This window comes from Podarcis liolepis, assembly GCF_965112155.1.
Source record: "Podarcis liolepis genome assembly, chromosome: 8".
Lineage (NCBI taxonomy): Eukaryota > Metazoa > Chordata > Lepidosauria > Squamata > Lacertidae > Podarcis > Podarcis liolepis.
The window spans coordinates 60,172,814-60,194,287 of NC_139560.1; the positions used below are offsets into that span (position 1 = coordinate 60,172,814).

A 21,474-nucleotide genomic window follows, 5' to 3' on the forward strand; every position below is an offset into this window, starting at 1 on the left:
CGCTGTGCAAACTCAGCCTTAACGTTGCAAATTAAAGAGTCGAGGCTAGTTTGCTTTACTTATAAAATCCTCAGTGCAAACTTTCCTTAAGCTGCAGCAAAACCCGCCCCGATCCAGTAACTGACTGAAGCAACGTTGCAACTGTCGCGGTTTAAAAAAATCACGTTTCCACAAGAAATAAGAACCAAGCTGGAAAGAGCAACAGATATATTACTGTGTTGCCATCCCTTGAGGGAGAGCGAGGGAAGAACAACATCCCTACTAATTGACTTATTTTGGCTTCGACGGGCAACTCCAACGCCCTCGGAACCTCGCCGCTCGGCCAACGCCGCCTGCCCGGAAGCTTATTTTCGCGCGCCGAGTCCGCTCTTAGCAAGTCCCCGCTCCGCCAGGCTGCTTCCGGGTCAAAGGGACGAAGGGTCAGCTGGAAGTTCGAGAAGTGGAGAAAGATGGTGGCGCGGAGGACTCGCTCGATGGCTAGGAAAAGTGTCGCTGCGGAGGCTGCCGCCGTCGCTGCTTCCTCAGAAGAGGACGAGGAGAGTGACGAGGCTCCCGAGGAGGTGACCTTCGAGAGCGCGCGCGCCGCGGCCGAGGAGGCGCGCCGGTTGGCGGGGGAGCGCGTGCGCAGGTAAAGCTCGGCGTGGGACTTTCTCCATCCCGCGCCTAGAACGACGCCTTGCGCTTCGGGGGTCAGCCTCGTCGTGGCGGGGAAGGGCGGGGGTCGTAGTTGACCGGCGCCTGCCCTCCCTCCCTCCCTCCCTCCTATGGGGCGGGCGGGGGGGGGGAGAGGCAACGCCGAGAGCCTTTTTGTTGGAAAATCGAGCCATTCGGCAGGACTGAGGCGCCAGAACCAAAGAGAGAAGCTGACGTAGCTGCATATTGGGCTTCAAGGAGCTGCTGCGTTCTGTTCTTGTTATCCCCGTGTCTTCGTCCCTTTCTGGTGTTGTAAATGGCCTTTGCGTAAAAGGTCGAATTTGTCCATGATAGGCCTCAGCTGTGAGAAAGTATCCCTTACTTCGGTAGGAAAATAGTAGGTGGAGTTTGCTGGGAGAATAGTTTGCTGCATGCTAGAGAGAAGAGAGTATCAGTTCTTCAGACAATCAAGAGCCAGGATTTGGTAGTGTGATTCCACCTGGAGAAACGCTTGAATTTTCTTCATTCTGCTCTTAACGGTTCAGTTCTGCAATTCCTCAAGGACCACCTCTCCCCATATAAACTGACTTGGACCATGAGGGCTTTTCTGCTGCGGCTCCCTAATCCTCTTCCACCAGGCCTCTGGCTGATAAATTTTCTACGGCCTTTTAAATGTGTTTGTGGGGGGGGTCTTGTCTTGTTTCAACTATTTTGTGCTTTTACCCTGTATTTTTTTATCTTGTGAACTACCATGAGATCTTCAAATGATATAATAATAATAATAATAATAATAATACAACATCTTAGTCCAAAACTAAGGAAATGTATTAGAGATTTTTCTTGGTAGATTTGATAATACAATGCTGTCTACTGAAAGTAAATTTTCAGTCATTCATATTATAAGGACAATTTACTGTGTTCACGTAATAGTTAAGTGTTTATCCCTCCTCTCTTCTAAACGTAGATAATTGTGGCCATTGTGAGAATACATTCTTCTTTTCCCCTGACTGCACTTCTTAGCTAGTTTCTCTTAACTTTGTTGATAGCACTTGGAACAAGCACTCACAATTGACTATACACATTGATTCTTCTTGTGCCCATGTCTTCTCTTCATAAACAACATCTTATTATTTATTTACTCAGAGAAAAGGCTACCTTAAAAGAAAAGAGACGACAGAAAGAAGAACTATTTAAGGAACAAAAGGTAATGTTGAAGTTGTTTTATTTTTCATGCCCAGCAAACTTCCACGCTCTGAAAATGTTTAGCAGTTGTACCATACTGCCCCTGCAGTTGCACACCATAAGACTGAAAATCACCATGAATAACATCAGAATTCAGTCCCAATGTGTTACTTTGCAGATACCTGTGTGAGGGATTTACATGTGTAATATACAAATGTTATCTACAAACTAATTTTCTAGAGTTCCCAAACGTTTTTAAATGTAAGTGAAATATTACACATAGTTTTGCACCACTTTTTATCTTAATGATTGCAGTCTATTGAGGTAAACTATTTCACTATACCTTTTAATGTATTTTTAATCCTAGCTTCCTTTGCTTGTTGCAATTTATCACAGTGCACATCTTGGGTACAGCATAGGCTGTTTTGCTCAAACCTACGTGGTTCCTGTTTGTATGGTTTTATAAGGACCCATGAACAAAGTGGAGGCAGGATATAAATATGCAAGCTTAACGACTTAAGCTCTACCATTCTGGGTCAGACAAAAGCTCTATCTAGTTCAGTGTCCTTAAACAGCAGCCAATCAGATGCCTCTGAAAAGTTACAAAGTGTCCTGTTCCCTCTTCCCATGGCAAGACTTGTCTGGAAGTTTAATCTGGGATATACTGAACCTAACTAAAGATCTTGTACATAGCCCAGCTCATTGGTCATTCAGTCACAAAATCATAATGATCAAATGAGATATCAGGGCAAAGCCTATTTATCCCTTTCCCAAATTAATGCATGGTTAGATACCAAACTTTCCACTCAGCTGTCAGCTAGGCATGGTATACCATTACTGCTAGCATTGTCAGAGGGGTTGCTTAATAATTTGCTAATGTTGGTTTCTTTTAGAAAAGAAAGCTGCTTCCTGAAAATGTGTTGGAGGAGTTGGCATCATCAACACAGACTAGGTAAGCAAAGTATGTTCTGGAGCACCAATAAACATTTCAGTGAGATTGGGTTGTATGCTTCCTTTGGCTGCAATACCCATAAATGACTAACCCCCATCTACACTGATGAATTTATAATTTCCAACCAACACCAATGGCCAGAACGGGGAGAGCAGCACATGAATCAAGTGTCATAATATGCAGCTGGTGTATGCCCTACCTTTAAAAATGTCTCTTAAATAGTAAGGGAATTGGAAAGTTGAGTTACTGGGCGCTTGCAGAAGCCTTCCTATCTTAGTTTTGCTATTATATTCATGATAGGTAAGCACAGCTATTAACAGTAATTGCTGTGCGTATTTTAATAGGTTCCATATGAATGTGCCATTTTTGTATTTGTGAATAATTGATCAAAAGGTTCCTTACTAAATGTCTTCCAATGTTAATTTCTCCTTAGCAAAAATCAGCCATCAGCCATGCAAGAGCAAGGTATGTGTACGGTTCTGCCCACGATTACATTGCATTTATTATGTACTTTGTATCATGCCATAAATATTAGGATCTACTTGACAATGCCCATAAAATATTATGACTATTATAATAATGACCATGCTAACAATTTTTGTGTTGTTCATTAATCTTATAGTTTGAAATAATACTTTCACTTCTCACAAAATGCATTAGTGCAGTAAACGTTGTTCTTTAATTCACATATTCATCATAAATGTTCTGGGTCCCCAATTAGCTGCACCTGTTTGTCTGATAACAGTGGTCATTCTTTCTCTTACCACATACATTTGTGAATAGTTTAGTTGCTAAAGAGGCTAAAAAAACTACTGGAATGGGTTTGCAACTAGTTGAAAAGTATTACAGTGGTACCTCAGGTTAAGTACTTAATTCGTTCTGGAGGTCAGTTCTTAACCTGAAACTGTTCTTAACCTGAAGCACCACTTTAGCTAATGGGGCCTCCCACTGCCGCTGCACTGCCGGAGCACGATTTCTGTTCTCATCCTGAAGCAAAGTTCTAGAAGAGCACTATTTCTGGGTTGGTGGAGTCTGTAACCTGAAGCGTATGTAACCTGAGGTACCACTGCATAGTCCTGCATGGTATCCATTGACGTGTAAAGTTTCAGTGAAAGTTTCCATTATTTTTATAGGTCAGAATGTTGAAGATGATTCTGAAAGTGAGAATGGCCAAAAAGATACAGAGGAAGACAGTGAAGAAAACTTGGCAACTAGGTATGGCTGAGCGATTCTTACATGTCATAGTGTTGTAAGAAAAGCCCATTTATTTGATCTGTTCTGCACGTGCATATGATGTTCTTATTGCTCCGTGCTCTGCCATAACCATTTATTTGGTCACAAAATCTCAGGTCCAGCCGCTTAAAGTACTGTACATAGATAGTGTTGCATGTCAGTTGTATTGCAGGATTCTCCATCTACAAGATTTGGCTATTTCTGTCCATTAGTTCAGTAAGACTCAGGAAACTGCTGTGCTTGGCTTGAGGTTGATCCTGGGTTTTATTACTACAATTGCCTTTTAAAAAATCTTGGAGACCCACAGCCAGTCACAATAGATAGTACTGATATAAGGCATCTTTTATTTATTTACTTAGGAAAGTTTATAACCCTGATAGGTTTTTATACTGTTGATGAATTAGCGTTGTTCATTTTGAACAAGCCTGAATTATTATTATTATTATTATTAGTGAAGCTGAGGAGTTATTTAATTTTATTTTGATAAATCAAGGTTTTAGTTGTAACATTATTTCCCCCCCACAAGCCATTTCTAAAATCATGCAAGCTTTAAAATATGCTGCCACGTGTGACAGTGTATGTTTTCACAAAAGACATCTCCATGTTAATACAAAGGCAAGCTTAGAGGCAGCTTCTGTACTTGCAACAGTATCCTGTGAAGACTGTCAATAGTACGCAAAGTAGGACTGCCCACTAAGTAATAACCTCAATACCTGCTAGGTATTTTTGACTTGTCACTTAAATTAGCTTTATGTATGAAAACATGATCACATACATTAGATTACTAGGAAAAAAGGGAAATTGGAAACCATTTGACTAAAACTTTCTTAATGTAGGTCTGCTCTAGTAAGAAAAGTTACATTACAGAGAACTAAGTATCATTTTATCATTAGGCTCCAAGAAAGCTATATGGCTGTGCAGCTAAAAGATCAGGATTTAACCAACAAGCAGCAGCAAGCGGCCAAAAGCTTCCTACAAAAACACCTCTATGGAAGAGGCTGCCACCGAACAACAGGTACAGTGGCCTTTTGCTTAACACATTTGTAGAGTTATACATGTAGCTTATGCTAATTGACTCTTTGTCTTTTCAGCAAACCAGTATTTTTCTGTTGGAAACAAGAGAAGTGATGTTAAAAAAGCTGCATTCAAGTTTGTGAATAAGTCCTGGGGTAAGTGTTTATTTTTTGAATGTGCATCCTATGTGGGTAATGAAGATGTGGTATGGATGCAATCCCCCATGGAGCTGTTTGTTATGTAGGAGCGATGTAAAGGAGGTTTTCTTCCTGGGACAGTGCTTGTAAGTGTCATGTTCAGGTTTGACACTGATCCATCTTTAAAGGACAAGTGTTTTAAAAAAGCAGAAAACCCGGCCAGAATGAAGTGTAATTAGCTCAGTGGTCGAACACATGATTTGCCGAAGTTCCCAGTATTTCAAGATAAGCGAGGGAAAGGTTCCCCTGCCTGAAACCCCAGGAGAGCTGTTGGTCAGTGTAAACAATACTGAGCTAGACAGCAGTGGTTCATCTTGGTAGACAAGTCAGCTTTCTATGTTCCTAAAGAAGTTTGCTTTCTTGTTTGTGGGAGATTGGCTGGACATGCTAATATAAATAAAATAAGGGTTGATATAGTCCTGAGCATGGAGCTCAAAGCACCTTGTTTGTTGGTATTATTAGCGAGATCAAACAGGCCTCCTAAGATAATGTTTTTTTAGATACTGTGTTGAGAGAATGGTATCACACCTAGTGCTGTGGATAAGTTGATGTGAGACTTAAGCCAAAAACTGTCTGCCTTAATGTACTCAGTTGCTGTGGCTTTCTCAACCCAGAGGTGAAGGGGCAGATTGGTGCTTCTTTCATAGACAATTTGGAAGGGACCTGGCAGGAGCTGTTACTTAATAAAATCTTTTTCTTTCCTACCAGGTGAAATGGAAAAGCAAAAGGCTAAGAAGTTCACAAAGCAGTGGGTTTCTTCAAAGATAAGCTGCTGAAACACAGACTACATTTTGACAAGTTGTGGAAAATAAATTGGAGTTTCTAAGTAAGAGCTGTTCACTATGATTTCTTACATGTATATTGAAAAGAGGCTTCATATAAGCCAACTTCTGTAAATACTATAAAGTATTAAGGGCACTGTCATATTTTTATCCTGCTTTTCTCCTCTAAACGGTACAGTGTACTTTATTAGATTTCCACATTTAAGCTAAATTTAATGCTGAAATGCAATTCTATTCCTTAAATCCTTAAAGGATTGGAATGTCTCCTGCAGGGTTACAATTCTGCAGGACAGCTTTTTCATAATTGTTTTTATTTTAACAAATCTCTAGGTTAATAATTGCATATATGCTTGTAAACAATATCTGCTGGAATCTCAATTGCTAAAATAAAAATGCAGAAGAACCAATACGGATTACAAAATCAAGTTTTTCTTGGCCCTGAATTTCAACTTTCACATACAAGCTGCACTGTGAAAATAAATACTTCTGATAAAGCTATGCCACCCCCATTGGTGTTCAGTTAATATTAAAGCAGTGTAAGACAAAAAGTGAACCTAGACTGCTATGATCTCTCATCAAAAGGTTCTTTAAACCCTTTTAACACAAAGGAATCCCCTGCAGCCCATGTCATGACTTTCATAACTAGAGATGTTTAATTAACTAGTCCCAAGTCCAAAACACAACACAAGCAAAGTAAGGTAGCCATCCTACCATATGTAGAAGTATTTAATGGCTGGTTAATTATGGTATCACTACATTTTATTGCAATAGAGTACTCATTTAAGCACTTTTAAAAATGCAGGGTGTACAAAGATTAAATTAAGACTGAAATTGACTAAATATTTGGTTTTTATATAAATAGGCCATAACCACACTGTGTTGACATATAATACTGTTATAATACAACAGTTAAACAGGTGAGTCTACAACATAAGTTGTCTGCAGTTAAACAGGAAACAGAGTTGAAAAGACCATGTTAAAACAAAAACCACTAGGAAGCAGGTTGAGATTGTAAGTAGCAACAAACATATTCACTCAGCTCCTGAGTATTTCAAGTTTTACAGTACACATTAAAAATATTTCTTCCCATCAATACTATACAGCCAAACTGTCAGGTACTTATGCATTTTGCAAATTACACTGATTGATCTATGTAATAATGGGGGTGGAAGTTGGCAAATTATCCTGCTTGAAGTTTACATCACCCACATACTAACACATCCACAACATCATCTATTTCGTCCAACCTTCCATGAAGGCAGGACTTTTTTGGTTTGTCTGGAACAATTCAAGGGTTTGTCAATCTGATGTTACCAATGATACTTAACTCTGGTTAAAGATGGAAAATTTATCCTAACAGTAGGTTAGAAAATCATTTGCGTCATGCTGTAAACTAGGAAGCAATGTAAAGCAACAGACCTGTCCTTAGTACATAATTTAAAAAATCCAAACTCCATTCAGCAGAGCTGGTCTACTTTCATGTTGAATATAGCCACATTATACACCTTGGACATCATCATATGCATAGCTAGTGTAGATAGTCTTCCACTGTGGCAAATGCACAGGATCCAATTCCTGACCGGGCCATCAATCCTAGACACTGTGAAGCCTGTCCCATTGCAAGAGCAAGTGGAGGTTGCTTTGGTAGATTGTGTGTCTCTGAAAAGATTACATAATATGTTACACTTAAGATCAGGGGAGGGGAAAATCTTTCTTATCAGATACTTTTCCTACAAAAATATTGTGCCTCTGCAGTTACCAAACTGGACTTTAAATTCTTCCCAGCATCCCAAAAGAGACTGACTATTTCACATCACAAGACTTTACCATAACATAAACCATACATGAATTATATGGTAAGAATTTAAGAATTGGACAAATTTAAGATTTGTGCCATTTGATGTACCACGTCATACAAAAAATAATCCTTCAATGAAAATGAGTGTGTAACTTTGACATTTACGGCAAAGGGATTTGGTTAAGTGCCAAAAATTGCCATTGCAATTTCAACAATACTGTTTTTGGCATACAACACCATAATTGCTTTAGGTTAACTTACAATAATAAATGTGCTATGAAAAAAATTGGCAAGCCTTACCTAGTATTGCACTATTGAGAACTGAACACACAGGCTCTCTCTGAATGGGGTCCAGCTGATTTCCTACCGGACTGCTCCAGGGATCTGAATATGCAAGTAAACTGAATGCATCCTGTTGAGAAATCCGGGCTTAATTTTGTCATTATCAAATTATCATCCGATTAAAATCAAGTACACTTGCATTATTTTTTTATCTTGCTAAAAAAATTGAGCTTTTGGTAGAGGGCACTATTTATTATTTGCCAAATGTAAATTCCAAATTCTCTTTTAAAATCATGAAAATGATTGTTACATTTGTAAAAAGCCACAGTTCCTAACAACTACACAATATGAGATCAAGTGCTCACTATCAGAGCAGGGGTGGGACAGAAAGTGCTTATGAGAAAGGGAACTGGTTTTTTTCTTGTTTAATCGTTTCCGACTCTCTGGTTTAATTTAGTCATTTTCCACTACATTTCCTTAAGTATGATCCAATTCATTCCTCCACACAGAATTCAAAACCAAAGCTATACTAGCTACCAAAAACAAATCAAACTGCTTTTCAGCTGCACATTGTACTAGTTTTGTTATTTGGGTGGCTATTTGACACAAATAGGTGCAAGCACATTAATGTTTCACAGATAACAAGCTAGTGAGCTGAGAACTGCAAACATTACCCTCTTCCTTGGCATAGACTGGATTGCACATCAGTGTGGATATCAGCGCAAGCTCATATTTTACTGGAAAGACCTTTTAACTTACTTTGAGCATTTTCTTATTTGCTGTGTTTTTGCCACACTCTCTTCTTAGCTGCTCACTCATGGCTTGCAATTCTCTGCCAAAATGAATCATTCTTTCAATAGCTGCTTGGCTACCTCCACACAGTTGACGTCTTAACTGACTGGAATCAACCTCTGTGAGAATGATAAGGCACTATCACTAAACAGCACAGCAGTGAGAACACAGTGCTTTGATTACACACAAACTCAATGAATTAGGTCAAAGTAATAATTGTGGTTGATCAATTCAGGGTTTGGGCTTCTGATTTAAGACTTTAATTTCTAATCCATTTTTCAACTTTGAGAACTCTGCAAAGCAGCATACAATAAAAGTGACAACAGCCCAGATAAAACCACATAAAACACACACAGAGATCCAAAATTCAAAAGGTATGACAGAATGATGATTTTATTGTTCTTCCAAAGGAGCCAAGAATGTGGATCTGGAAAGCTTCCTTGGGAAGAAGTTCTACAAAACTGAGGTCAATGCCAAAAGTGCATTATTCTTACTAGCTGACAAGTCTTGAGAGCAGTGGTCTAATAAAAATACAAGCCGGAGCTGTTTAAGTATCTAAGATAGACTTTGGTTACAAGGAAGGTCTGCTGACTCAAATAAAAACTAATTTAGGTTTGTTTAGTGTATCTATACTAACCCAAAGGATGGAGGAGGGGAAGAGAGTCATCCAAGTCATATTATCAACTGCTTTTGAAACTTCCCTCAAATTCAGAAGCAGTTGTCTATGAGGTAAGCAAGACTTTCTTGGGCTCATGAAACTGGATCCTGACCACTGTAAATATTACTGCAAATGTAACGAAGCAAGCTTTATTTTGGTTTTTCTGTGTGTTCTGTTTTTAAATTTAGCCAGTCGTATCAAACATTTCCCATTAGGCAAGTTTGTATTGATTAAATGAATTTAAATATACTAATCTGTGATAAGCTATCTTAAACCATGCAACTGATTCTGCAACTTGCTCATGCATTAAAGAAGTATTTGATATGTGATATTCTGGGCTCACCACATAGCAAGGCATCATGCTAATCTTGTAGACAGACGCTGGGTTTCACAGAATATGCCTTTTTGTGCATAAACATTTTTACAGGGCATGAAAGTGGTGACAATTTCCCCTGCAGTCTACAAGTCCTTGTGCTGGGTTGGATCTCCTCCAAATCATGGTGATGGAAGTTTTATTACAAACAAGTGGGCTTTTATTTTAAATAAAACCTGATAAACATCTGTCTGTAATTTGACACACTATGGAGAAATACCAGAATGTGTTTACAGTACACCCTCCCTAAAATTATAGAAATAAGCACCCATAATTCTTAAAGCAAAAGATATTCACTAACTGTTCCCGATTCTTGGACTTCAGCTGAGTAAATATATTCCTTTCTTGGAAATGCCTCCCTTTACCAAGGTTATGGCTCCAGACCTGATTCAGGCTTGGTAGCTATAGAAATGTAACTGCTTTCTGCAAGGAAAACAATCTTTTTTTCTTATGAAAGTGCTTCTGAATCTTATATTTGGATATTCCCAGGAATTTGTTTTTTAACTAAGTAGTGCCAAAAATGTGGATGGGGGGGTAGATACTAGAGGTACATTAATTGTCACAGACACTTTTTGATACATACCTACAACAATAGCTAATCAAAAATTCTTACAGTAGTGTTAGTAGGTGTGTGTTTTGTTTTTCAAGGTACAACTTGGGAAAGTATGATGAAAATTTACAAAAACTATCCAGAATGGAGCACAGACATTTGCTAAATTTGCTCTGCTCTCTTTCACATGTAGTTCTCCTTTATCTGATCCATTTAAACAAATTAAGTTTGTTCTGTACCTAAATGCTCTATAAGGCTGCAAGATAGGAAGGATTTGGGGAATGACATCAAAAGCACACTTGCACACTACCTCAATCACGCAGATGCAGACAGCATCCTTGTACCTCATTGGTCTATGACACTGGGAAAATGAGTAACATAGCTCATTATGCAGATTAACTTTCTCCAACCTGGTGCCCTCCAGATATTTTAGAGCACAGCTCTCATCATGCCTAATTATTGCCCATGTTGGCTGGGGCTGATGGGAGTTGTAATCTAAAACATCAGGAGGGCTGTGGCAAAGCTGATGTAGTTGTTTCTATCTTACTCATTAGCAGGAAAAGTGTGATGCTGGTGTGAAGACCTTCCACACAATAAGAACCACTTAGGAGTTATGGTGAGCAAAAGGTGTAACGCTGAAGCCATTTCAAGCAGCATCTGTGTGACAATTCCATCTCTTCCAAGATTATGCAAACTCATATGATATTTTACAACAATGGGAAGGAAGTGTGAGTCTTTCAAGCCATAGTGAAGCACCGCAGAGTGAAAATAATCCAATGCAAACTAAGTAAATTATAAATGCAAACATTACATATAAAGATTTTCCGCTGACTATAGCACTTCAGAGCTATATAAACTGCCTGAAAACATGTTAGGTATGCCTAAATATCATTTGGAAATAACTGCAAGTAAACAAAACAAAAAAATGGTGATAGTAATATTAAATATGTAAGAAATTTTGCTGCAGACCCATTTCTGTGTCACATTCTTCCATTTCGTGATCATGTTTAGAACTACCGTTAAGGAAGCCATTGGATGATGTCTCTGCAACCCCATTGGAGTAGTGATCTGTTTCCATGTCTACATCATTGCTGAGAAGAGGAAAAATGCATCATTAAGTGTATAAAGAGTTGGAATGGGGGTCTCATTTTTAAATGTGCACCTCACTATGTCCCACAATGCAACTGGGGAAGAATAAAAACCTATTTTACCACACATCTGCATCTGACTTATGGTAAAAAATAAAATAATCACTTGACTGATGGGGTGACAGAGCTCTTCCTTGGATAGTCTAGTTCTCTGTGTGAGCTTGTGCATCCAAAAGTATTGTAAGAAACATTACTATTGGAATATGAGAAAGTTGAATTTCATGAGGGAAAGGGATTTCACAGAGAAGTATGTGCTGCACAGCAGTTTCAAGAATGGTGGCTGCCTACAGTTGATATGATTGGGGAGAAAAGTCCCTGAATAGTAAGTGGTTGACGTGGGAAAAGTAGTGATTGATTAGTGCACACCCCATACTAAAAACAGAGAGAAAAATATTTGAAGTCCACCCACTAGGGTGATATGGAGGCACTGAAGCGCGTAATAATAGCCTATACAGGTAACTCACAACTTGCACTTATCTTACTTATGTGATCACAACTTTGTATGGGTGGGGAAAACAACCCACTCTCCAATTTACTTACTCCCCTGCATCTATGCAAAGCTGGGAAGATGGTGCAATGGCTCTGGCAGCATCCCCAAACCCCATGCTGCCTTCCCAAAGCTGGACAAGCAACTCTCCACCTTGCAGTGAAGCACAGTTCTGGGGGATCCTGGCTTTATGCAATTTCGCTTATATGCGTAATGGCTAGGAACGCAGCCGCCACATAAGATGCAAGTTACCTGTCCTAGAAAATCAGTACAATACATAAATCACGAACAGTGGTGGATGAAGAACAGTGGTATCAGGTTGGAATGAGTGTACTTACCTGGAGTAGCTGTTAACTTGCTGTGATCGTGTTACATTTATATTATTGAGCTCTGGTACATTCAAACTGGTGGACTGATGTTTACTGTGACAGTAAGACTGATATGCTTTGTTTGATATCACTCCATTACTGCAACTACTTTCAAAACCTAAAACCCAAAAAGCAAAAATTCTTTTTAAAAATAATCTAGTGTTTGAATTTACAAATGTGTGCTTATTTTGAATATTCATAATTCCATACAACATGGGTTTTGCATAGAAGGCAAGCTAACCTCAAAACAATACGGTTTCTGTCTTTCGGCACCTGAAAGGACTCTCCTCTCATAATCTCTCCTCCCTCCCCAGCAGTAGTATAAAGAAGCTGTCCATTATTTGATCTACTGTGGTCTAGATAGCATGGGATGCAGCAAGAGAAACCATTCCTTCTGCCTGCGAGACAACTGTACAGTGGTGCCCCGCAAGACGAACGCCTCGCAAGACGGAAAACCCGCTAGACGAAAGGGTTTTCCGTTTTGGAGGCGCTTCGCAAAACGAATTTCCCTATGCGGTTGCTTCGCAAGACGAAAAAATCTTGCGCGTCCCCGCAGGTTTTTTTCGCTCCCCCCCTTTTCCTAAGCCGCCTATCAGCTGTTCCGCTGAAAAACCCGCTTAACAGCTGATCACGGAAAGCCGCTAGACCGCTGTAGCGCTAATCCACTAGGCTGTCAATGGGCTTGCTTCGCAAGACGAAAAAACCGCTAGACGAAGAGAATCGCGGAACGGATTCTTTTCGTCTTGCGAGGCACCACTGTAATGAGGTTTAAACTTTTGGAATAATCTCTTTGCTTGATCCTTATTTGCTTCTTAAATAAAATTATGACAGTGGCAATAGCTGCAGTGGTTAATTGAGAGAGAGGCCCACTTGTCCATACACTATGGGACATGTCTGTCTCTATTGTTAGAAATAAGACACGTGCAGAAGAAAAGTTGTTAGTGCCAGCAAGGAGCTGAGTGGCAACACTGCAGGACACCAGCCACAACACAAAGCATTTCATATGCTAATAGACAGATGGATGAAAAACTGAAGATTCAGAAGTGGAACACCTCTGTATAACACCAGCTTCTGCCAGCTCAAACTCACCAGAACAGTGTGTGCTACTTCCTTTGCCTGTTGCTAGACTGTGAATATTCATTCCATGGCTGGGGCTCATACTAGGACTACTAAACGATCGAGGACTAACAGGATAGCTATCTTGAGATTTTGGACTGTGACCTCCTAGACATCGTACTTCACTGTCTGTACCATTGACCATTTCTATGAATTGCCGTACCCTAGGAAACGTGAGAGAAGAGTTAGTTTATGACGCCAATATAATTTCAACAATCTAATTGCTCTCAGTATTATTAATAATTTGCATTATAGTGGTTTGGATGCTGTTTAATACAAATGAAGGTCAGTGAAACATATAATCATTACTGCAGAATGAGAGCATCTACTTCTTCCCCCGCCTTTCCACAGCTGTAACAGTAACTGCCACTTGGAAACCATTCAAAAATAGAAGATTGGGGAATAAATGAAGGAGCTTTGCAGCAGAGGAAGGGCCTTTTCTCAATTCCTAACTGCAGCTGCTTCCTCAAGCCCCATAAGCTTTACAGCAGGTTTTTAATTCTTCCTTTTTAAGTGGATTACATGGCCAGTAGTGGAGATTCACACACCTTAGTGCAGTGTTTCCCAAACGTTTTTGGGCAACGGCACACCTGTTAACCGGAAAAAAATCTCGCGGCACACCACCATTAAAGCCCCGCCCCGTGACGTCAGCGCGCAGCGTCACGCCGGGAGGGACGCACAAAAGTCAAAGTTTTTTCCCTCCCCGCGAAGCAACGAAAGAGGGCGCCTCAACACCGGGAGGTGGGCAGGGAGCGGGGGGAGCGGCCAGACGGGCTCCGCTGGGGGACTTTCGGCTGCCGGAGGCGGGGAAGGGGCGGCTGCAGCGGACCCGGAAGTGGTTGCGCCCATCGGGGGCGGTGGGAGCGCGCCGTGCGGGTTGGTGGGTGGGGGAAGGAGAGGAAGAGGAGGGGGCGGCCGGAGGCTGGACGGATCCGCGCAGGGACGGCGCGCGAGCCGGGAGGAGGCGCGAAGAAGGAGGCAAGGCGAGAGCAGCGCGGCTCGGGATGCATTCGGACTGCCGGCTGCTGCGCCCGAGACGCGGGGTATGGTGAGCAGCCCGGAGCGCCCGCTCCCCCGGGGGACCCGGCCGGCGCTGGCCTCCCTCCTCCTCCTCCTGTTGCTGCTCAGGCGGGACGCGGCGGCGCAGAAAGGTGCGTGCGGGAGCCCCGCCGGGAGGGGAGGGACCAGAGCCTTCCCGCCTTTCTTGCTTGGCGCCCACCCAAAAGCCCGCCGGGTTTTCGCGCCTTCCTCCAGTAGGCCGGCCGAAGCGAGCGGCGATGGGATGTGGGAGCTCGCTCGCTCGCCGCCCCGCGTGTGCTCGCCGCCGCCGCCCCGCCTCTCGCCGCCCGACTCGCCCGTCTCCCTCCCACGGAACACAAGGCAATGTTCGGCGGCACACTAGTGTGCCGCGGAACACCGGTTGGGAAACACTGCCTTAGTGTACAAGAAAAAGACTAGTCCAGTGTTGAAGGAGAAAGCAGTGAATTGTATTGCTCATCCCCAGTAATAGGGGGACTATTTTTAATTCTTAAAGTGCCACATGACAGCACTTCACCATATTTTAAAAATCCGGTCCAGGTATTTCAAATTAGCACAGACCTATTTATGTACTTCATTCTCAGATAATGGGGGTGGGGTGGGGCATTTGCTCCCTCTCTTCCTGGTTAGAAGCTGAAATTATAGAAGGAAAAAAGTAGTAGATTTCTGTGAGATTGTTGGGCAACAGGCATACAGAGTTGCCCAAGGCAGGGATGTGTGAAGGGTTATTAGCAGTTTCACAGAAACCAGGTACAGTGCTACCTCGGGTAATAACATTCCTGCTTACGAACACTTCAGGTTACGAACTCCACAAACCCGGAAGTAGGTGTTGCAAACTTTGCCCCGGGATATAAACGCAATCCGCTTCCGGGGCTGCGGGAGGCCTATGTAGGGAATGTGTGCCTCGGGTTAAGAACGCTTCAGGTTAAGAATGGACTTCCGGAACAAATTAAATTTGTATCCCGAGGTAGGTAAAGGGACCCCTGACCATTAGGTCCAGTCGTGACTGACTCTGGGGTTGCAGTGCTCATCTCGCTTCATTGACCGTGGGAGCCAGCGTACAGCATGACTAAGCCACTTCTGGCGAACCAGAGTAGTGCACGGAAACACCATTACCTTCCCACCAGAGCGGTACCTATTTATCTACTTGCACTTTGAGGTGCTTTCGAACTGCTAGGTTGGCAGGAGCAGGAGCAACGGGAGCTCACCCCGTCACGGGGATTTGAACCGCCGACCTTCTGATAGGCAAGTCCTAGGCTCTGTGGTTTAACCCACAGTGCCACCTGCGTCCTGTAACCCGAGGTATCACTGTATAATCTGATATTAACTTCACATTCCAAAAGTTCTGCTACAGAACTTTCAGGATTATAACTGTGCTCTTTAAAAAATTAAATTAAGAAGTTCTGAAGATTGAGGAATAAAAGTTAATACTCAAAGTAACTTTTTGCAATTCACTGCACTAACATAACCAATAATATCATTCACTACTGTGGAAGCTTGAAAGTCGTAAGGGTGTCCACATAAACTCCTAACAATTAGACAGCAATTTACAGTACTAACAATTTACTTTAAAACTTACTTCAAAGCAAATAAGAGATTAGGATTTCTTTCTAATAAACTTGGATACAATTGTTGTGTTGTTTCAATGGCTTCTCCCATTCTTCCTGCTAAAACCAGTTTCTGAATTCCTGTGGAGAAAAAGAAGAAACAGATTAAGAACTGTACATTCCCCCTCTGCTTTAGCAAGCTCTTTCAATGCAACCCACATTGTCTAATGCAGCAGGTCTCTTTGAAGGCAACCATCAGCTGAATGGTGCTGGAAGAGTACCTTCAAAAGAGACCAATGTAACCATTCATAAGCTAAGCTGCGGTTACGGAGATCACCCGACAGTGGTCTACCATCTGATGCCACTGTTACATTAGGTGACTGACAGATGTGTGTAGTCCTATTCACCTGTCAAATTTGGCCAGCAGAGGAATGCCTGCACCCCTGATATAGTTCCACACCCTTGATGTAGTTAAACATTTCTTGTTAAAAGTCCTCAACTTTCACCAGATTTTGCTAGACACGTTTGCAACAAATACTTTACATCAACTGTGAACCGCCCTGAGACCTCCAAGTTTAGGGAGGTATATAAATTGAATCAATCAATCAATCAATCAATCAATCAAATCAACAACAAAATCCAGTATTTTTCAGAACATCTAAGTTGGTATGTTGGAACGGAACGAAAAGGGGGGGCGGAGCCTCTCTTATTACTGTACTTTGCTTTATTATATTATTTGGCAACCCCCCCCCCGAAGAACCGTTTACATTACCGTATTTTTCGCCCTATAAGACGCACTTTTTCCCCTCCAAAAATGAAGGGGAAATCTGGGTGCGTCCTATGGGGCGAATGCAGGCTTTTGCTGAAGCCTGGAGAGCGAGAGGGGTCCGTGCGCACCGACCCCTCTCGCTCTCCAGGCTTCAGGAAGCTATCCCAAGTCTTGCAAGCCCGGCGGGATGTCCCGCGGGCTCGCAAGGCTTGCGGGCAGCAGCCTGCACCCAAAAGCTGGGGACAGCGGGGAGGCGCAGAGCCGCCACCCCGCTATTCCCCGACCTGAACTGGAGGCTGGCGGGGGGAGAAGCAAGCCTGCTTCTCCCCCCCCCGCCAGCCCCACAAGCTCGTGGGATAGGGGGATGGCGAAGCGCCGCCATCCCGCTATTCCCCGACCTGATCTGGAGGCTGGGGGTGGGAGAAGCAAGCCTGCTTCTCCCCCCCCCCCCCGCCAGCCCCACAACCTCCAGATCAGGTCGGAGAATAGCGGGATGGCAGCGCTCCGCCATCCCGCTATTCCCCGACCTGATCTGGAGGCTGGGGGTGGGAGAAGCAAGCCTGCTTCTCCCCCCCCCCCGCCAGCCCCACAACCTCCAGATCAGGTGGGGAATAGCGGGATGGCAGCGCTCCGCCATCCCGCTATTCCCCGACCTGATCTGGAGGCTGGCGGGCGGAGAAGCAAGCCTGCTTCTCCCCCCCCCCGCCAGCCCCACAAGCTCGGGGGATAGGGGGATGGCAAAGCGCCGCCATCCCGCTATTCCCCGACCTGATCTGGAGGCTGGGGGTGGGAGAAGCAAGCCTGCTTCTCCCCCCCCCGCCAGCCCCACAACCTCCAGATCAGGTCGGGGAATAGCGGGATGGCAGCGCTCCGCCATCCCGCTATTCCCCGACCTGATCTGGAGGCTGGGGGTGGGAGAAGCAAGCCTGCTTCTCTCCCCCCCCCCCCGCCAGCCCCACAACCTCCAGATCAGGTCGGAGAATAGTGGGATGGCAGCGCTCCGCCATCCCGCTATTCCCCGACCTGATCTGGAGGCTGGGGGTGGGAGAAGCAAGCCTGCTTCTCCCCCCCCCCCGCCAGCCCCACAACCTCCAGATCAGGTGGGGAATAGCGGGATGGCAGCGCTCCGCCATCCCGCTATTCCCCGACCTGATCTGGAGGCTGGCGGGCGGAGAAGGAAGCCTGCTTCTCCCCCCCGCCAGCCCCACAAGCTCGCGGGATAGCGGGCCAAGCTGTCCCTGAAGGCAGAAGAGGGAGACGGAGCACTCCATCTCCCTCTTCTAGCTTGGGATGGTTGCGCAAAGCCTCTGCTGGGCAGCGCAGTGCACTGCCCCACAGAGGCTTGGGAGGCTGTCCCTGAAGGCAGAAGAGGGAGAGGAAGTGCTCCGTCTCCCTCTTCTAGCTTGGGGATGGCTGCGCAAACCTGGGGGGAAATCAATTTTTTTCCTTTGATTTCCCCCCTCAAAAAATAGGTGCGTCCTATGGGCCGGTGCGTCCTATAGGGCGAAAAATACGGTAACTATAACAAGCGAGATTGGAAAGTTTTGTATTTGTTAATATAATATGGCTCTAAATATATAAATTGTGTGAAAATAATAATATTACATAATTAGGGCTTTTGATCTTTGATTTGATTGGAAGAGGATAAAAGATTCTCCAATGTGTGGACATCAGACAGAAGCAGAATCTCATTAACCGCTGGAGAGACATTAAAAAACCTTGGACAGTTTTCTGGAATCTGTGTGGGAGCTGTGTCACACTTTTAATTTGGAAATCCGCCATGATTGGAAGTCAAGACCGGGCTGCAGAATTACAAATCGTCATAGGGGGAGGCAAGCCTTTAATATGTCATTATATTTGTGTTTCCAGTTTGATTTGGTAAATTTCCCCTGGAAAGGCTAACGTTTGATGCAAGCAGTCTGGGAAAAGCAGACGCTTAGATTTGATTTTATCGGAACTGAGTAAAGATGGTGGCTGCCAGCAGCGAAAAGACTTTCGGATTGATTTGGCAGAAACACCAGCGTGTGAGATGCTGTGAACTTACAGAGGAGAATCATAGACATAAAATCCACACAGAAACACATCATTGTTTTAACTCGCTTGTGGGAACAACTCAGAGGCTGTGAAAGAATGAAGGTCAACAACAGAAAGAATAAGAGGAACCATCGGAAATTACTATGAAAAGCAGTAGAAGTATGAGATGATCAGAACCCTCTGAACTTGAAGCATAGGAAGTCCTATTAAAAAATTATAATTTGGCAAAATATTCAGACAATTTGATATGTATAATTTGGAATATTTAATGTGATTTGATTGGATTGTTAAAGTGGAAAATTCAATAAAAATGAATTTTTAAAAATAAATTACAGTATTTTTCAGACTTACTTTGTCTATTTTTAATGGAAGCCAATTCTTCTAGTACAGTCTGATCAGTAGATCTAGCAAAGGCCTCTGCTGTTGCACAGTACCCATGATGTACCAAATAAGATGAAACCATCCTGTAAAAAGTGAACATATGCAAGTAAATACATAGCCTGGAGGCAACTTTTCAAACAAAGAACTCAAAATCCTTGAGAAGTGGTTTTGGTAAATTTACTTTATGAAACATCCTGGGATAATATTCTAATATTCACTTTTAGCACTACAAATTAATTTAAACAAGCAACTTCCATGCAGAGTTACCACTTTTTCATGTTTTCAAATGAAACATGTATGCTTATGTATATTTTAAGTATGCAGCAACATTTATTTGGCTGCTTGTTACTAGGATACTGAAGATGCAAAACATGAGAGTGGCCAAGGTAACAACCCTGAGACCCCCTGCTCTTACTTCCTATTCAAGACAATGGAGCTAGTCTAGAAGAGTTAAGTGATTTAATGCTGCTGCTAAATCAAATATTTAATTTAGGCATACAAAGCAGCACTGAGCATAGGAAATTTCTTAAGCTCTGAAACCTAAGGCAGTTCTGGATATTAACACAGAAGAGGAGCAATCAGCAGTTCCCTGGAGGGGCAAACAAACTGCACTTAAGGTTGCTGGTGCAAACTTTAGCATCTTCAGCTGCAAGGTAGAAATAGGCTGATAAAAGGTATGTTAATTTTGTGTTTACAGAACGGAGAGCATGTGCAGTATCATTCCTCCCTTCCTCATCCAAAGCAGAAACAGTAAAAACTGGAGCACCATGTCCATACAAAATGGAGGGCAAATAAATATATCAATCAATTAATTATATGCACATGGCCAAGATTTTCAGAAGCTACTCAAGAGACAAAAAACAACAGTATTTGAAGTTTGTATGGTGGCATCATTACTACTATAGCAAAAAGAGATATTGTCAGGTGCTTCTGTTGTTTAACTGGCACAATCTAGTATAAACTGATAGCACTGAATCAGAAATTAATGTGCATGTCATCATTCTATCATTATTGTCAGATACTGGCGTGACACAAAGTGTGCAAGTCTTTTAATTGTTTTATTATATAGGAAGCAGACCTAGAATCATTGATTGACAAAAGGTAACAGCTACTTCTCATATTACTTAATCCAAATTTACACATATTGAAGGAGACTGTCATGACACAGATTTTAAAAAATCAAGATGCATGGGATGATTTTTGCATTGCTGAAGTTTGAGAGAAAAAGGTATTGCAGTTACCAGTAGGCATTGCTTTCACATCCATGTACCTCTCTCTAGCCCCCTTCACTACACAAGAAGAAACATTATTCTACATGAAGATAATGTCACCAGACAAATACAAATGACAGTTTAACAGGTGTTGCAAACTTACCTCCACTGACATAAAAGTATGCAACGACATATATGCAGACTAGGATTTCTAAGACTGAAGAGACTAATCAAATCTCTTAAATTTGAATAGAAATTTAGGAAGGACTTATTATAATCTTCAAATGCTTACTTTTGAATCATAGTCTGCCATTCTCCTTCCCGATCTCCTATAGGAAATCGGTCGATCTGAGCTTGAATTTTGGTTCTCCATTCTCGCATATAGTCTTCAATATCAAACACAAATGGATGCTGTCCAAAATTCGCATCCACCACTTCTCCTGGTGTTTGAAGACCAACTGTAGGATACAGGTTTGGCTGCAAGAGATAATTGAAATACATACTTTAATCTCTCAAAATCCAAATCTACTTTAAACTGGCATGAAAGCAAATTACTGGATATACAGAGCAACAAAATGAGTGCAAATGCCACTAGCAGAAAACAAAACTGAATCACACTTGCCGACCCATTCTCTAAGACAGTGGTTCTCACCCACTGGTGTGGCAGAAGAGGATGGCAAGTGTGGCTGGAAGAATCAAGGGCAATCTAAGTGATATTTAAACATTTCAATGTAGTGTAGTATAGTATAGTATTAGTAGAGAAGAAATTTTATATACACACAACCAGAAGCAGTATTCACGTCTCTCTTCAAGAGCATTGCCTATTCTTCTACATCTCCACAACATATTGTTGTGAACAGGGATTTCAACTGACAAATATGAAAAATCAGAAAAGAGAAAGGTTTCTTTGTGTTGTTGAGGAGACGAGA

The 21,474-nt window shown here is 42.4% G+C and overlaps 2 protein-coding genes across 5 annotated transcripts in view; one reads left to right on the forward strand and one right to left on the reverse strand.

Annotated features, from left to right (window-relative positions):
* The first annotated feature begins 406 nt into the window (after positions 1-406).
* On the forward strand, positions 407-19,282 carry NOL7 (nucleolar protein 7). Of its 3 annotated transcripts, none has more exons than XR_014529636.1 (9): positions 407-628; positions 1,777-1,837; positions 2,709-2,767; positions 3,201-3,232; positions 3,901-3,982; positions 4,894-5,015; positions 5,092-5,169; positions 5,920-6,037; positions 18,594-19,282. XR_014529636.1 is itself a non-coding variant. In XM_083519746.1 (8 exons), the coding sequence occupies exons 1-8, from the start codon at positions 450-452 to the stop codon at positions 5,985-5,987; spliced, it is 681 nt and encodes a 226-aa protein (XP_083375872.1). In that variant the 5' UTR covers positions 407-449; the 3' UTR covers positions 5,988-6,041. The 3 variants fall into 3 exon arrangements, 1 of the variants encoding a protein (XP_083375872.1); XR_014529637.1 differs by lacking the exon at positions 18,594-19,282 and adding an exon at positions 11,458-11,661; XM_083519746.1 differs by lacking the exon at positions 18,594-19,282 and having other exon boundaries at positions 5,920-6,041.
* RANBP9 (RAN binding protein 9) overlaps positions 6,688-21,474 on the reverse strand; it is a 29,982-nt gene continuing 15,195 nt past the window's right edge. The window contains exons 6-14 of one of the 2 annotated variants that reach the window (XM_083519335.1): positions 20,838-21,022; positions 19,305-19,417; positions 16,183-16,291; positions 13,539-13,729; positions 12,420-12,567; positions 11,416-11,537; positions 8,833-8,984; positions 8,092-8,203; positions 6,688-7,652 (exon numbers count right to left, since the gene is read on the reverse strand). In XM_083519335.1, coding sequence (XP_083375461.1) covers positions 7,522-7,652; positions 8,092-8,203; positions 8,833-8,984; positions 11,416-11,537; positions 12,420-12,567; positions 13,539-13,729; positions 16,183-16,291; positions 19,305-19,417; positions 20,838-21,022 — 1,263 coding nt within the window. In that variant the 3' untranslated portion in view covers positions 6,688-7,521. The remainder of the gene's footprint in view (positions 7,653-8,091; positions 8,204-8,832; positions 8,985-11,415; positions 11,538-12,419; positions 12,568-13,538; positions 13,730-16,182; positions 16,292-19,304; positions 19,418-20,837; positions 21,023-21,474) is intronic. The other variant, XM_083519336.1, reaches the window with a different exon arrangement.

Bases quoted from the DNA above. Each gene is read 5' to 3' on its own strand.
- NOL7 (XM_083519746.1), top strand. From the start codon at position 450: ATGGTGGCGCGGAGGACTCGCTCGATGGCTAGGAAAAGTGTCGCTGCG. The intron at 1,838-2,708 runs GTAATGTTGAAG...GGTTTCTTTTAG, and splicing joins AACTATTTAAGGAACAAAAG to AAAAGAAAGCTGCTTCCTGA. The intron at 3,233-3,900 runs GTATGTGTACGG...TTATTTTTATAG, and splicing joins ATCAGCCATGCAAGAGCAAG to GTCAGAATGTTGAAGATGAT.